The 18398-nt window shown below is 38.8% G+C and overlaps 2 protein-coding genes across 2 annotated transcripts; one reads left to right on the top strand and one right to left on the bottom strand.

Annotated features, from left to right (window-relative positions):
• Nucleotides 1–3799: 3799 nt before the first annotated feature.
• Nucleotides 3800–7231, bottom strand: LOC134745858 (uncharacterized). The gene has a single exon (XM_063679950.1). The coding sequence runs from the start codon at nucleotides 7229–7231 to the stop codon at nucleotides 3800–3802; it is 3432 nt and encodes a 1143-aa protein (XP_063536020.1).
• Nucleotides 7232–11267: 4036 nt separating this feature from the next.
• Nucleotides 11268–12864, top strand: LOC134746053 (glutaryl-CoA dehydrogenase, mitochondrial). The gene has a single exon (XM_063680272.1). It carries the CDS (start codon nucleotides 11442–11444, stop codon nucleotides 12714–12716), a length of 1275 nt encoding a protein of 424 aa, XP_063536342.1. The 5' UTR covers nucleotides 11268–11441; the 3' UTR covers nucleotides 12717–12864.
• The last annotated feature ends 5534 nt before the right edge of the window (nucleotides 12865–18398 follow it).

The following is an 18398-nucleotide window of genomic DNA, read 5'->3' as shown; positions in this document are numbered from 1 at the left end:
TTATTTAACAATGCATTAGGTACCGGCTCCTTATTTCGTTTTGTGATCAAATGCTAAAGTTTTGATTGCAAAGAGAAGCTATGTAATTTAAAGAGGAAAGGGGACGGCTGCTTCTCCATACACACGTAGTCTCCATTTTCCTGTCTGTATATTGACATTATGAAAAATATTTTTACAAATTGATGTAACGTTTGACTTTTTTTTCGGTTTTTTAATTGTTGTAAAAATTGGGAGCGAAAAACCGATTGCATACAATTTTTTAAAAGGTAACATAATAATTAAAAATTCGAATAAGTCAAACGTAGGAGCATATCTGTGGTCGATATACAACAAATTGTGTCAAAATATGTTAATATCCAGAGAGGAAAATCAGGACTACGTTTGTATGAAAAGACGATTTCGCGCGGGTCCTCCACTTTCGTCAAACGTAGTACATTATGTGTTTCTTTTAGTAAAAGGCCAATTAAAATATAGGTAGGTACTTTTTACTTATACTCTGATTTGTAATTAGATTCCAAAAAACTAGCCTCACTTTTTCTCTTTTCCGTACGTTTTACGCAACTAAACAAAGCTAAAAGGATACATCTATATTTATTTTAAATGCTAGAGTATGCAAAAGGGAAATTTGAGTTTACTTCTTTACATATTTTCCATTATTACGAAAGAAAAAGGATCTGAGTGAGGTTAGTTTTTTGGAATCTAATTACAAATCAGTTTAGGATGCATTGGAAGCATTTTCCATAGAAATTATTTTATAATTTACCTAATCGTTTCGCATAATAACCACCTATAAACGGCATCCAACTTTAAAATCTCACCTCACAGTGCATTTAATTTTCGCCCGTATGTATGTTGATTTGCGTGAGAAGCATTGTGGTGTCAAATCAATATCAATTTAAGTTAAAATTTTATTAGTCCGATTGCTGCTTTACGGGCGCGTAGTAGGTACCTTACCTAATTAGTTTAATGACTATGATGCTACTTTTGGTCAATCTCTGTTACCAATGTATAAATCAATGCAATCAAGAAACAATCATAATCCAAAACTACATTTTCCGTACCCAAAGGGTAAAAACGGGACCCTATTACTAAGGCTCCTCTGTCCGTCTGTCCGTCCGTCTGTCTGTCTGTCAACAGGCTGTTGAAATTTTCACAGAATATGTACATATTTCTGTTGCCGCTATAACAACAAATACTAAAAGTACGGAACCCTCGGTTGGCGAGTCCGACTCGCACTTGTCCGGTTTTTTTATGTTGGTATTTAGTAGTAGTAAATAACTATGTCTTAACAAAACAACAGTACACTTATTATACATAATAAGCTTATGCAGATTCGAATATGTAATTATTCTAATTACACTAAGTTCGTTACCATACTAATTACCGAACCCGAAAAGCCAAGACTAAAAGAAATTTATAACATCATGAACGCTGTCGTTTAGACTGAATAAAATATATGCTAATCACACATTTGCATATGACTGGGAAAAATCACGGGTCCATTAAAGTGTGTTGGGCCCTGGAGTGTTAAAGGATGGAGTGGGTACTGTTAAGAGACCATTAAAGGTCTAAGACCTTTCCTGCTCGTTTGTCATGCAAATAGAGAGTGAATAATTTATAGAAGATTCATCCCTCCTCTATTATGAGGTTCTACATTGTACGGAGCATACATAGAAGCCAACCCATTTAATGGTAATAGAACGGTGCGATTGTTATCTATAAGTTATTTAAGTACGTTCGTAATAGTCGTTATCTGCGCTTTGTGCTATTCCTAGCTTTTGTGCTGCTGAGTTTTAAGATTTTATGTCAAAAATAATGCTTTCACAGGTTCCAAAGTTAGTTTAACAACCTTTATAGGGACTTCAACTTTATTCCCGGAGCGGCTCAAGATTCACTGTGATATTAAACCATATTGGATAAAGATACATATGAGTCCACGAGTCTCGGTCACTACTCAATTTACAGATAGTTTTGCCCGTATCGTACCGTACCGTGCCTGCGTTACCTGGGAGAAAGTGACACTCATCAGAAAAGCTCGGTATATGAACAAACGGAGCGTCAGCGCGGGAGTCCGACTCGCAATTAGCCGATTTTGTAGTTACCATATGATATCATTATCGGCCCAGGCCGCGTAGCCAACATGCCAATCGCTTACGCTCCATAGCGAACGAAACGAAACTGTCACTGTTTCACTAATATAGTAAGAGTGATAGAGAGACACAGAGCGTTTCGTTGCCGTATCGCAAGCGATTGTCACCTTGGTTAGGCCGGCTGGAATTAAGTATGATGAAACATTAATATCAAATCATATCTACAAACGGGTCTATCGCAAATTTATTTTGTTACCTTTATTTACCTATTAATATTATTATTGTATCTCCTTGGATATCACGGGCCTATAAATCCCGGTCTTTTGATAGGCTTGCGTGGGGATATAGATCCAACACGTAAAGGCCCCTTGGAGAGCTTTAATGTCATGTAGAACGCCTGCTGGAACCCATTCACAGGCGCAACAATAGACACCCATGAACCGGTCGCAGCAGGCATTGGGACTATTGCAGAAAAAGTGAACAGTATACCGGTTGGATTGAAGTTTGGGTGGACAATGAGACTGAGCTATTGTAAAGAACTCCGGACACCTGCCATAACAATGTTAAAACACGTTATCGAGGCAGGTGGTGACTTGCCGCTGACTAGATGGGCCCCTGAAACTGCCGTCGTGAAGACGACCAGGAGCAACACCGGTGTGAGCGGCTCAGGGGTGTCGAGAGGTGTGCGCCGCTTTCTACCCAGTGGCTGTTAGCAGCCACTGTGCCAACTCGCGTCTTATGCATCTTTCACTTCCACCCCTGGAGCATATAGCTCTTACGACTCCCCTCTGGACGGCCAATGAAGGCAAGCCAGAGCTGAGAGTCCTGCGGGTCCCCTTGGGGTCCACTCCGACCGACGAAGACACGCCGGAGACGGAGACCCTGACCGACTCTCTGGAGCACTCGGGTCCGTGGGGTCGTCACTCCCTAACAGCTCGCCACAAGCTGCCCCGCGGACTTAGTATTGTTATTGTTATGTATTGTGTGTATATTATTATTGTTTTTATTTGTTTGTAAATGTGATTTAATATGTGTTCAAACCGCGAAAGTTTTAAATGTAACATTAATATCATCATCATCATTATATATAGTTTTAAATGTATAATTAATAATTAGAGGCCGTGAGTTCAAGTCTCACCCAAGGCAGTAATTTTTCCACTTTTAAATTTATTCTAAGCTTAATAGCATCGATCGCAGATGTTTCTGCTTGTTAAAAATTAACATTAATATCGTCGTGTAGACACAGACGTAATAGGCAACTGAACTTTTATTCATTATTGAATATTGATATTAACCAAATGTACAACTTTGTACTCTAGGGTCTCGAAAAGGAGCAAGAATTAAACACCGAGTTCTTAAAGAAACTGACGTATGTTTATTCTAGCCAAATACCTCCACACAATCTTCAAAAAAGTACAAAACAGGTTGACACCTTAGGCAACTACGTTGAACTAGCGTTCGCTAGTTTGACGGAGGTGACAGCGCCATCTACCGGGACATTGGGTAAACCAGTTCCGATATGCGTTTCGTACATGCCGCCCACCAAGGACAACATGTCCTTCATCATGACCGCCCACCGTGAAGTGTCTGAATTATTAGTTTGAATGTATACAAAGCTACCTTTGAAAAACTGAAAAAGAAACTGGTGGGGGATGATTTCTTATACTAATGACATAATGATCTTAAAAAAAATACACTAAAATTAAAAACTAATTAGCTACCGGCAGGACACAAAGTTTAGACGTTGGTCGCTTTATCAAAGTATTCTTACACTTGATAGTTACCACTCTGGTCAGTTGATCTGAGCCAGGGTGTTTCTGCATGATTCTGCCGAAAAGCCACTTAGACGGAGGGAGATCATCCTCCTTCACCAAAACAACGTCCCCAACGTTAGGTTCGGGAACTTGATGTGCCCACTTGTACCGCTGTAAATAATGGGTTAAGTATTCGTTAGACCAACGACGCCAAAAGTTTTGTAGCATACGCTGGGTCAGTTGCCATCGCTTAAGGGTGCTAATATTCGAGCATTCATAGTTCCTTTCTGGAACCGTAACTAGAGGTTCTCCTATCAGAAAGTGACCCGGAGTTAAAGGGTTTGGCTCATTTGGGTCGTTGGGTACAACTGAGATAGGCCGTGAATTCAAGCAGGCCTCGATCTGGCTGAGTAGAGTCGCCATTTCCTCAAACGTAAGTGTCGACTCTCCAATAACCCTTTTGATGTGGTATTTGGTAGACTTAATCCCTGCTTCCCATAATCCACCGAAGTTCGGGCTCCTAGGAGGAATGAAGTGCCACGTGGTACCATTTAAAGCCAGACTTTCCGCTACTTCTTGGATTATAGCTGACTTCTGTGCATTAAAAAGGTCCTTTAATTCTTTAGCAGCTCCAACGAAGTTTGTGCCGTTGTCGCTGTAGATTTCTAAGCAGCGGCCGCGTCTGGATGTGAATCTCTTGAAAGCCTCAAGAAATCCACGAGAGGTAAGTTCACTCACTACCTCTAGGTGTATGGCTTTGGTAACCATACAGATAAACAAGCACACATACCCCTTGTATGAGTGATGTCCTCGGCCTTTTGAAGTTCTTAAATTGATGGGTCCGGCATAATCAACTCCGCTGCGGATAAACGCTCTACCTGGAGTAACTCTAGCAGGCGGTAAGGCTCCCATCAATTGCGTTTGGATCTTGGCTTTGTGACGAATGCAGCGCACACATTTGTGAATGTGCTGTTTCACTAAGTCCTTCGCTCGTACTATCCAGTAAGCTGACTTTAAATAGTTCAGCATAGCTCGCTGGTCGCCATGAAGAGTACGTTCATGGGCATCTGCCACAATCAGTTTGGTCAGATGCGAGTCGTAGGGCAAGATAATAGGATGTTTTGCTATTTCTAAGTCCGAAGCGTTCTCCAATCGGCCGCCCACTCGCAAAATACCGTTTTCAAGAAACGGCGTTAAAGAACGAATCTTGGACGTTTTTGAACTAATAAACCCGCTTTTGTTGATTTCCTCAATTTCGTTCTTGAACTCAGCGCTTTGACACTTTTTAATGCAGGTCATGGTTGCTTCATCCAACTCCCACTTTTGCAGATAACGTATGTTGACTGGGCTGTTCGGTGCGCTATCCCGCTTTCTAAAAAAACGTCGGCAATAGGCAACAACACGTATGAGTCTGTTTAAGGATGAGTATCTGTTCCAGAACGCTTCTTCTACTATTCCTACGTGGACTCCTGCCGACTGTTCAAGATTCGTCTCGTTGTTTTTAGGCTTAGCATAATGAATGGTCTTGTCGTGTAAAAGTTTAGGGCCAAACTTCCACAGGTCGTGTTCTTTTAACTCTGCTGGTTGCATACCACGTGAAGCACAATCTGCCGGATTTTCTTTTGTGCGGATGTGAGCCCATTGCGCAGAATCCATGGTGTTTAATATCTCAGATACCCTGTTAGCTACGAATGTTTTCCAGCTGCTTGGGTGCTTGTTGAGCCACGCAAGAACTACTGTGGAATCCGTCCACGCTTTTATGTTTGGTTTGGGGATTTCCATGACTTCTGCAACTTCGGCCAGCAACTTAGTCACAAGTACAGCCCCACAAAGCTCTAATCTGGGAATGCTGACTTGTTTGACCGGTGATACTCTCGTTTTGGCTGTCACTAAAGCTACATGTATGTTCCCAGTTGAGTCAACTACTCGAAGATAAACGACAGCAGCGTAAGCGGCGTTGGATGCGTCGCAAAAACCGTGTAATTCATGCAGTGTATCATCCGCGTGCGTGTGAAGCCATCTTGGAATCCTGAAGTCTATAAGGTGAGCTAGCTGTTTACGGTAAGTTAACCAGTCCTGTAATATGTCAGATGGTGGCTCCTCATCCCATCCGATCCCTGCCAACCATAGACGCTGGATAAACATTTTTGCTGCAATGACACACGGTGCTAACCATCCCAATGGGTCGAACAAACGTGAAACATCAGAAATTATTTTTCTTTTTGTTGCAGGTGGCGATAGCGGCGGCAGTTTCACCGAGTACTGAAATTCATCGTCATCCCGGTTCCAGGTAAGTCCGAGTATTTTAGTTATATTATCTGTCTTTATTTCCAGATTGCTTTTTTCTTCTTCGTTTCCTAGGTTCTCTCCTTCTCTTTTATTGATCTGCTTTGACAACTCTTTTTTGTTGCTAGCCCATTTCTGTAGCACGAACCCTCCCTCATTCAATAAGCCTTTCATTTCACGGTACAGTTGTAGACCTTCTTCTTCTGTCTGGCATCCGGTCATCAAATCGTCCATGTAGAACTCTTGATGGACTCGTGGTGCAGCTATAGGATACTGCTCTCTGTGGTCGCAGGCTACCTGATTGAGTGCCTTTACTGCCAAGTAGGGCGCTGAAGCAGTTCCGAAAGTGACGGTCAGCAACTTGTAATCCTTGATTTCATCTTCAGCATTTTCGCGCCACACTATGCGCTGAAAGTCGGTGTCCTCGTTGGCTACTCTTACCATTCTGTACATTTTTACTATATCCGCCACTAGACAAACGGGGTACCGCCTCCAACGCATAATGAGGTGACGAAGTTCTGGCTGCAAGGTAGGTCCTGTCATAAGCTGATCATTCAGTGATATCCCCTCATCATATTTACAGGAAGCGTCAAACACGACTCTGACCTTCGTGGTGCTTTTATCCTCGCGGATCACGGCATGGTGAGGTAAGTAGATTGCTTCTCTCTTTTTATGATCAGGTTCTGTCACAAGTATCATATGGCCTAGTTGCTCATACTCTTGTATTACTTCTGTATATCTAGCCTTGAGAGTTTTATCTTTTTCCAATTTCCTCTCCAAACTACGTAATCTTTTAACTGCAATCTCCCTTGAATTTCCCTTGCAGGTATGATCGTCGCGAAACGGCAATTTTACGACATATCTGCCCTCTTGTGTTCTCACTGTTGTAGATGCGAAGAGATCTTCGCACCTTTGTTCTTCTTTGGTGAATAGTTTCGAGTGAACGTTTGGTTCTGCTTCTATTTCCCAGAATCTTTTTAACTGATCATCTTCATTCACCTGCGTATGTAGCACCGTCACAGTGTCATGTACACTCGTTGAACCATCTGTGCCAGACAAAATCCACCCGAGAGTGGTGCACTGTAATAGAGGAAACCCCATTGGACCTTTGAGTACTCCATCTGTAATTATCTTGCAGTAGACTTCGCCTCCGAGTAGTACATCGATTTTATTGGGTGTATTATAAGTCGGATCAGCTAACGTAAGCTGTTTCTGTTTCAGCCATTCTGGAAATGTCACTTGTTTACCAGGAAGGTAATTGGTGACTTTGTTTAATACGTATGTCTTAACTACAATATTAAATGTTGGATCTGCGAGCGATTGAATCTTTAAGTCTACTGCGTATTTAGGCACAGCAGAAGTCGGCTCGCCTCCTAACCCCGTAATTGAACTTTTGATGGGAACTTTCTTTAACCCCAAGGCTTGTACCACAGCTTCAGTGACAAATGAAGACTGTGCGCCTGGATCTATGAATGCACGAATCACCTGATACTCGCCTGTTTTGGACTCAGCCTTTACGAGGGCTGTGGCTAATAACACTTCATCTTGCACTATCCCTGTCGCAAAACAGTTGACTATCGGTGTGGACTCATTTTGTGTGTTCTCTGTCGCGATATGTGTGGCTTCCCCAGACCCAGTTTCAGCTGCCTGAACTACGCTCTCCGGATTGGCAGTTGAAGTGGATACATCCTTAGGGTGAAGCAAGGAGTGATGCCTTCTCTTACAAATTCTACAACTAGTGGCTTTTTGGCAAAATCTTACATTGTGGTTACCACCTAGACAATTATAACAGATGTTATTTTTGGTGACAAAGTCATGTCTTTTGGCATAATCCTCACCCGCAAACTTTTTGCAGAAACAAAGCTTGTGAGGCTCGGTACAAAATTCACACGCGAGTGATGCTGCGGTTGCGACATGGAGTACATTTGGTTTGTTGTGACTACTATTACTACTATTGGACGACTTCCCGTAAGCACTTGGGGTCTTATTGGCGCTTCTCGGTTCAAGAAATTCTAGTGCTCTGTATCGACTTGTTAAAAACTCTTTAAATTGGCTAAACGTAGGTAAGGCGTCTGAAGCCGAGTTAGTCGCCACGTTAAGTTCCCAGTGCCTGCGCGATTCGGGGTCTAACTTTAACGACAGAAGATAAATAACAATGATATCCCACGTAGACACGTCAATACCTAGGTTTGACAGTGCACTTAAACAATCGGTCGACGTATCCATTAGATCCTTAAGAAAACCTGGGGACTCAGTCGTTGCACTCTTTTGACTTAATAATTGTTTAAGTATACAATGCGATAAATATTTTTTATTATTGTATCGTTGCTCTAATTGATTCCAGCACCTAGCGTAATTTGTGTCTGAAACGGGTATGTTGCGAAGCAACTGCTCAGCTTCCCCGGTTAGGTAACTTTTTAAATACTGCAACTTCTGAACACTGTCTAGCGAGTCATTGTTATGTATCATGGAAACAAATAAATCTCTGAACGTCGTCCACTCCTGATACTTCCCCGAGAAACTAGGAATACATAACTTTGGAAGTTTAACTACATTTGATCTAAATGAAGAGTTAGCCTCATCATTGCTCCTTGACTGATTACCCGAAGCAATAGTATACTTATCTAAACCATCTTTTAATTCACATCTATAATTGGTATACTCTTCTTCGGTTTTGTCATAAGTATCACCCGTAATATACGACTTAGCCTTCAAAACGGCATGATCGCATGTTCGCAATAAATCCTTGTGACCCGCTCTAAACTCAGACCAAAGCTGTTCTAACCCCTCTAATCGACTCTCCAAATAATTTTTGGTTATGCGCTCCTTAGGCGATTTTTTAAAATTAACTCTTGCCTTACAGATACGACTGCATAAGTCGTCCTGATAGTTCAGTAAAGCGTCCATTATGTACACAAAATAGCTACTTGCAATTTAAGATAATCTGTGGTAACACCGAATGCACTTAGAATAAATTATAATACAAACTCCTAAAATTTTACAAGTGTTTGAAACTTTGTCACACTTAGGCCAAATCGGGCATAGGTTCCCCGTTCCAACAGGGTTTCGCTTAAAAATCTAAGTTAATACTAGCTACAAATTATTCTATGTTAATATCCTATACAATCTCTTAGGGCAATTATTCTAAGTTGAAAGTCCATATAAATCGATGCTGAAATTTTCTAAGTCCATTTACACAAACCGATTCTTCAAAGTAAACGTGCTCTTGCAAATAAAGTTCAAATTCCGCAATACATTCACTAATTTGTTCGTTGTTTATAAAGTTGAAACTCGCGTGAAATATAAATTTAAAAGTACTCACGATTTTGCACTTCTCACTCACTCCATTGATACGTGACGTCACACTTCGTTGAACTCTGCAAATCCCTGATGGCGCTACTTGCTCGTTTCCTGTATCTGCTCCTTTGGATGATTCCAGCTACTCGTCGCTAGATGGCGCCACTTGCGCCTTTCAATGCTCCAAACAGGAAACCGCCAGCTATCCAACGCTAGATGGCGTTGGCAACCTCAGTTAGCTGCAACCCTTTCCCGGCCTTTGAAGCAGCGAACCACTGCTAAGCACGGGACGCGAAGTGTAGTCCGCACCGTCTCCCAAAAACGCCACTCCAATTTGGCTTCAAAAAGGCTATCCGGTTCGAAGGACCATGTACAACTTTGTACTCTAGGGTCTCGAAAAGGAGCAAGAATTAAACACCGAGTTCTTAAAGAAACTGACGTATGTTTATTCTAGCCAAATACCTCCACACAATCTTCAAAAAAGTACAAAACAGGTTGACACCTTAGGCAACTACGTTGAACTAGCGTTCGCTAGTTTGACGGAGGTGACAGCGCCATCTACCGGGACATTGGGTAAACCAGTTCCGATATGCGTTTCGTACACCAAATAAATCACGAGTAAAGGTTTTTTCGTATATAAGTAATAATAATCACGCCAATAATGTAATATTATCAAAATTCTCACAGCTACGTTTTCCCTATAACTGTCCGCTTTCCCCGCGTTCTACAGTTGTTTTGTAATTTTTTTACCCCACGCTCGTATTTGCCTTGTGGCGAGAAATGTGACAAAATAAGCCGAGGATTAAACCAGCATATTTTTATTGCTCACTAGAAAGCATAATAAATGTAGCGTGTTGCTTATTTTTTCAGGGTACACATTTATTACATTAGGTTCCATTTTTGGTACCTGTAAATTATAAGTATATATTATATAAGTAACAGATTGACTACTTAAAAAATCGCAAATAAAAAATATTGAGTGAACTAATTTGATTTGTTCCCTATTGCTATTAAGTTGTAGCTACTTACATTATGTTATTATATAAATTGTGTACTTCCGTATTTAAGGCGTAGGTATAGTTAGTTGGTCAAACCAAATTGTCAGTAAATAAGAACAAAAAACTATACTCATCCTTTTTGGGTTCTAGTACTAATGTAAGACAAAGATAGTATGATTCTCTCTGTCTTGAAATGAGACAGTCCTTTCAGAAACTATACATATAATTTGACGGGGATGGTGTGTAGATAATTTTGTATGGAGCGCATAAGATAGTTAAAGATAAAAGAACGACAGCGACATTTAGAGAAGAATTGGTGTTATAAACATGCCGAATAGGCTCAAGATATTATCATAATGTAATTTAGTTGGTATGGCAGACCGTTTCATCACTTTTTTGTTTTAATTGTGATAATTTGCTACAATTACCTAATACCTTAACAAATCTGAGATATATATGTAATAGCTTAGTACCTCGGCAACACTTATCAGTGAATAAATTTTATCACATAGTATCTCAATCGTTTTGTTATAATATGTTGGTGTTATAGATAAATAACAAAACAAATTAAATACAATGTAAAAGCAACTCAATGTTAAAGCGTTAAAACTTTAAATTGTAATAACGTAACACCCTATGATGTAAATAAGATAATTTACACACACTAGCGTACTGATTACGTATTTACTATAATCGAGTATATTAACAAGTCAGGTAGGTTAAGCAATACTATATCGTTTGTCGAGGCCATAAGAGTCTTGGCGTCTGCAACACTCGTGGAATTGCTAAACTGGTACAACAGGCACTGTGTTGAGTTGAAGTGTATCTGTAGTGTGAATATAGCTGCTGTTCAGTTCGGCTGTCACTGGGTCACTGGCGAGGTTATGTTCATAATAGATACGTGAAATTGAAAGTTTTGTTAAAAACAAGTGAATAATTGCAATAATAAGTGATAGTAATAATAATTTGTATATAGTGAATAAGTGAAGCATATTTATCTACTAAAGTTGTTTACAATGGCAGTATCCAGAACTACGAACTTGTTATCAATCTTATGTAAAAATACGAGCAGTTTTCGTGCCCTGTCTACAACAAGCTCAAATAACGCGAAGACAATTTTTAACTGGGAAGATCCACTGAATTTAGATGCACAATTACACGACGATGAAAAGGCGGTTCGGGACTCGTTCAAGGCCTACTGTAAGGAAAAACTACTGCCAAGAGTTGTTGAGGCGAACCGAAATGAAATCTTCCACAGAGAAATTTACAAAGAAATGGGGGAGTTAGGTGTAATCGGCTGTACGATTAAGGGCTACGGCTGCGCTGGCGTTTCTTATGTTACCTACGGATTGATCACCAGGGAACTTGATGCTGTCGACTCAGCCTACAGATCAGCTTTAAGTGTTCAAAGCAGTTTGGCCATGGGCGCTATATACAATTACGGCACTGAAGAACAGAAACAAAAGTTTCTACCCAGGATGGCCAAAGGGGAATTAGTCGGCTGCTTCGGTCTGACAGAACCTAACTACGGCAGCGACGCAGGAGGATTAGTCACTAGGGCTAAGTATGATGCCAAAACTAAGACATACACACTAAGTGGTTCAAAAACATGGATTACAAACTCGCCAATCGCTGACGTCTTAATAGTATGGGCGAAAGACGATAGCAACAAAGTCAGGGGTTTTATTGTCGAACGGTCACAAGTCAAAAAAGGTCTGGACACGCCTAAAATCAACGGTAAATTCTCTTTGCGAGCATCTACAACGGGCATGATATTGCTAGACGGAGTGGTTATACCGGAGGAGAATTTATTACCGAACGTAGAGGGCCTGAAGGGGCCTTTCGGATGTCTCAATAACGCGCGCTACGGGATTGCTTGGGGCGCCCTCGGTGCGGCTGAAACATGTTTGCGGATCGCCCGGCAGTACACATTAGATAGGATTCAATTTGGAAGACCTCTCGCCGCGAACCAGCTTGTACAAAAAAAGATGGCTGATATGTTAACAGAGATAGCTATCGGTTTCCAAGCTTGTCTTCAAGTTGGGCGTTTGAAGGACCAGGATAAAGCGGCGTCAGAAATGATTTCGCTTATTAAGCGTAATAGTTGCGGCAAAGCTCTGGAGATTGCGAGAGTCGCGCGAGATATGCTCGGTGGTAATGGAGTCTCTGACGAATATCATATCATAAGACACGTTATGAACTTGGAAGCGGTGAACACCTACGAAGGCACTCACGATATTCATGCGCTTATTTTAGGTAGATGCATCACAGGGATTCAAGCGTTCTCTTAAACTGCATTTTATATTAACTTTGTTAAAATAAATGTACCGCGGCATACAGTACGTCGAAAGAATGTGATTCTGAAGAAGTGATCTTGTTAAAAATATTTTATATTTATTTAAATCATTTATTTGTTTTATTGTTAAGCAATAAATATATTAAATACTATTTTGTCAAATAACTGTTGATGATTTAACCCGTTTTAATCACACAAAAACCCAAGGTTTTTAAAGCGTATAACTGAAATAATACAACTACATACATGCATGAATGAATAGCTTATGAAATCTTAAAACCGCTTACGAGTTCTGTGTCGGGGAAAAACTAATGATTTTCTTCATTAAACAATACCAACCTTAGAATGCCTGTTGTATTGTAAGTATTTAGGTACATAGATCGCTCATAAGTAAGAAGGTACATAAAATAGACCCCTAGTGTTAATGAATGTTAATTAATTATTATGCTTACTAGTCGGACCAAGATAACTCTGCATGTTATTTGCAGTGACCAAATGTGACGTATATAATGACACTGCTTCAATTTGTTATATCTATCAAATCGATGCAGTTTGCGAAGCGGAATCTACTTAAGCAGTTGTAAAGTGTATTTAGACAAGGAAATAAAATGTCTAAGTGTTTCGATGATACTTCTCTCACTCTCACTAAGCATAAGCGTGAGCGAGATGGATGTACGTTCTCGGGAACGCGGGTAAATATCATGTTTTTGTTAAAAAAAATGTCCCATGTATTTAAATAAAAAAAAGTAATCGCTGTATTTTTAGTTTTTGTGCAAAATTTACTGTATTTTTTAAAGTGCATTTTAGACCTATGTTCGAGATTTTTTTCTATCAAGCGAAAGTCAAAATCTCAGGATGCATTGTGATCTAAAAAAGCGCTACGACTTTTTAAAAACTCCGTTCTGAGCCTAGCGCACCTTAAAATAGGTATACACCTGTGCTTTTATTATCAGCTTCCTTTTATCAAGATTCAGAAAAGCAAACTATAATTAAATAAGTACTTTGTAAGCTTATTCTGCTCGATTTTTTATAAATCTACACCACGTTATTTGTACTTCCAAGACAATCACCATTTTGAAGACGCCGTGGAGGCAATCTTTTCTTTTTCAAATGCGATTTAGTGTTGTTGCAAAGTTACTGGGAGTTAGACAATATCAGGGCTCCGCGGAATATTTATTTTAATAAGATGATAACGGGACGGGGAACGCGACGGAGGGTTCCACTCTTCATTGGGACGTAAGAATTGTATAGGTAGGTGAATTAATTAAGATACGTGATTGTATATTTGGGTGCATGAAGAACTGCTACACTGTGATTTGAAAATAAGTAAATAGTAAATATCTATGCAATAAATATTTTTAAGTTATTCTCGTCTTTGAATCAAATGTATAATAATAAAAAAGGAGAATGCTTAAATGGACAAGGATCATTCCTTTTTTTACCAAAAAGAGTCTGGTTGATTAGTTTCCACGAAGTTATTTTCACTTCGCAAAATCGTCGCCATTACATTGATTAAAGCAAGGTCTACATTGAGCACGGTTTTCAGTAAAGTAGGGAGGTTACCTGTAGAACATAAACTATTTCATGCTTAATTTTTTCACCACACCAGCCTGGCAGAGCAGAGCAGGCTCTCTTGATTGTTCAAAAACTAATATTAAGAAAGATGCATTTTATTCACATGTGAGGCAAAGTAATCAAATGCAAATTTTGAGTCGTTTTCTTATGTTTGCTGGTAGAATTGACTCTTAATGATGATTTTGAATGATAAATATTTAATAAGATTCATTTTTAATCGATTTCCTTTGATTTTGTTTCATATTTTACAGTTACTATTTTCCTTGTATTGGTGTGGTGAAAAATGTTGTGTTTCACTCGGTGGCAAAATTGGTTTAACGCTCGTGCCTTGAAACCCTCGCAACGCTCAGATTCCATTTTGGAATCTTTCGCTTGTTCGGGTATCAATATTAGCACGAGAGGTTAAACAACAACTTTGCCCCCTTGTAAAATACCTATTTACTAAATTCCCTCATTTACCATTCATTATCAGTTAAGATTGTATGTAGTTCAGCGTTGGGGGTAAATATGCCTCTACAAATATATAATCTATGATAAATATGTAATATATGATAAGTGATAACGTGTATTTGTCGGAAACTACGAAACGATGAAAACAGATTTAATTATAAAGATTGTAATAACTTATAAAAAAGTACCTTTTACTACATTGATGGCTAAAGAATATACTACACTTTACTTAAAAAATGTAATTATCGAACTAACAGAACTATAGGTACAATCTTGTGGCATATCCATATATAGCCAACGCAGAGCTCAGTATCATATTCATAGAGTATCTCTAACAAAACAAGCGTAGTGGTGTGATAACGAGCAATTTCTTCGCATAACAACCGCTGGAGTACGTATCGCTTTATATGCGTGACGATCACCCTTAAGGATTATTACTGAAGCAATGTGCTTTTTTTAACGGATTCGTCGTTGACAAAGACTTACGCTTTTTTTTACAATTGTTGACAATTTTAAATATTTACTTATGGTTGATAAGTCCATTAAAGCTTAATGAGTTTGCGAAATATACTCTTTGGCAACCATGATAGTTATTTTTTATTACATATAAAGCAAATATAAAGCGTTTAATAAATTTGAAATGTATTCCGACTTTGCGAGCCTTTTACCAGTGCCTGTGACGACGTGGATGAATTTCAATTTTGAAACTTCTATAATGCGATATAATTTATTTAAATTAGGCAATTTAATAAATAAATAAATAAGGCTATTCTATAAATGTACGGAAATTTCGAGTATTTTATCTCGCTACAAGATTTATTACGGCTTATTAATAGAAGTCATACATTTTATATATTCCTTTCGCTGAAAAAAAAAGGTGCACTTTTTGTTCATTGCTAATTTTATTACCTACTTCAATTTGTATTTATCCCGCTTTTTCAAATGTGCATTGAAATATTACCTGTGGGTTTAGCAATCTCTAAAGCGAATAATGTTGTTTAGTTGTATTTTTGCGGTGTACATATATTACTTATATGTATAGAATAGCTTAGACAGACACTAGTCTGATTTTAGAATACGCTTGAAAAACTACTACGTGAAGAAAACAAACTGAAATGTAAAATTTTCCTCGAAGATTAATTTTCCACCTGTCATAGTCTTAGAGAAAACCACTTTTCCATCCCACAGTTTTATCGCATTATTAAAATAAATATTTCGAATAACGGGCCATGAGATTGTGACCCGTACAAACGTTCGCTCGTGGGGAGATTCTTTGTGCAGGTTAAATGTTTTTGTTTCATAAGGGAGACTAAGGGTATTCCAGCTGTCCAATTTCTTTGTCTAATGTAATTGCATCTCACTCTCTCATTACGCAAAATGTGAGACGCAATACACATTGGACAAATAAATTAGACAGGTGAAATACCACCCTATAAGCTACGTCTGAATAATCAATTTTCTTGAGATAACTTTTGCGAATAGCATTCGTATCGTATTTCATTTTGTGGTTTTATCCTACAGTATAGTATAAACTTGAAGTAGTAGGTACGTCTGGCTTGTGATAGTAGTTAATTTATGCCTGGAAGTTAAACGTTGGGAACTTTAGTGCACACGTTAGTATGTTAATCATCTGTGATTACTACCACGTAGCTAAAGTATAGTATTCTACTCTGCTTACATTATTATTAAAGAGGCGTTTACACATAGGCATTGGTACACATGAAATTGGTATCACCATATTAAATTAGGTGATAAATAATCTATGGTCGATAGATTGCCGATTAAAATATGCACAGCAAATATTTTTCTTCATACGTTTTTGCTAATTAAAACAAATAGGCAGGCACTCTTTCAACTAACTGACAGATTTCTCATGATCATGATGATAATTATTCATGATTGTTGGTTACGATTTGTATGACACTGGGTGGACACACCATATTACGTGACTGTAGTATAATATCGATACGGACAAAGTGCCAAAAATATGTATTGTATACAACCTTATTGCCCATATATTAAGTGTAGATATTTTTAAACGTGAAAGTACGAAAATCTTCTTGTCTGTATCTATACGATACGCATCAATATGTGTGTCAAAACCCCATTTAGACGGATCAAGAACTTGCATGCGATTTTCGTTACATTGCGGTATTTGATCGATCGACTGAATTCATTGTACTCTGAAGTCGCGATGTATCGAATATTGCATACAAGTTCTTGATCCGTCTAAATGGGGTTTAATTCCTTAGGGCAGTTACTAGAAAATATTTTGGCGTAACTATGGCAACGTGGTTCAAGAAAAAGTTGTTATTTAGGTACTTGAAATGGACAAACACAATACACCGGCATTTTGAACTTTCCGTCACCGCGTTTTGCTAACCGAGCCATAGAGAAGTAAGTAAGCTTAGAGAGCTCACTTCTTACAGATAAAACTCATTTAATTTTATAAGTTAGCAAAACGCGGTGACGGATTGTTCAAAATGCCGGTGTATTATTGTGCTTGTTCATTTCAAATAACTAAGATACTGTCAATAGGCTCTCAGTATAGTGCCGCGGGGTGTGGTAATTCCATTCAGGCTGGGTGTAGCGCATCTGTTCTGTATGATAATACTATTAAGTACTCATTCTGTGGTTATGATTAAGTAGGTACTTCGAAAGTTAACAATTTATAAATATTCATTCAAAAAAATATGCCCGGGTTCTATAGTAATTAATAATATATCCAACAAAACCGGGAATCTTTTATACTCAATACTCTCAGTAACGACTAAAAAATAAAAAAATTGTCTCGCCGGGTGAACGTAACGCATGGTTCGCTATTAATAAAATATCGCTGAAATATTTACGTTCTCATTAGCTGTATTGAAAACGGCTGACACCCACAAAACCAATTCTGGATGCGACGCGTTGCATTTTACTAATTAACATTGCGTTCGAACGTGCTGCGTCACTATGCTCGATAAAGCTGCATCCACATTAGCAATTTACTTATTTTAAAATTTAATTCAGGCAACAAGGCCCATATTACCTTATAGACTAACAAGCAATATCGCATACAAGACATAAGTCAGCCGCATTCGAGGGAAGCCAGTGCTGTCAAACTGGTTTAACTTGGCAGATATAATGAATACAAATTTATTTGTTATAACTTCTTAAAATGCAAGCGAAGCAAGCAATACATTAACTTCAAGTCCACGCTACGGTAAGTACTTGTATGTCCAGCGACCTATAATGTTTTATGGTTCTTCGATTCGATTCCGATACATTCTCTATCAAACATTAGACCACTAATATGTGAACTGTAGTTCACCACCAATTTTGGTGTCTATCCATAGAAGTTGCCGCGCACCGCTACGGAACGGACACCTGCTCGCGCTTGCGCCACCTAGCGGTCATATCTCTCGTAATAGACGCGTTTTGTTAGAGAGTGAACCTTCTGTACCAAGTACTATTATTTATTCTGTGGTTTTGATCAAATTTCTACTGTATTAAGTACTACTCGGTCGTATTTTATTCTAATATTTGAATCAAACAGGAGAGTTGTTGTTAAAATATTTATGCAAATAAAGTCGGGCCCAGCCTAAGCTCATAAAAGTTATCATAAAAAGGACCACATGCTAATGCAATAGTGCATAGTGCATACGAACCA

This window comes from Cydia strobilella, chromosome 12, assembly GCF_947568885.1.
Source record: "Cydia strobilella chromosome 12, ilCydStro3.1, whole genome shotgun sequence".
Taxonomy (NCBI): Eukaryota; Metazoa; Arthropoda; class Insecta; order Lepidoptera; family Tortricidae; genus Cydia; species Cydia strobilella.
This window is presented reverse-complemented; position numbering and strand designations above follow the sequence as displayed.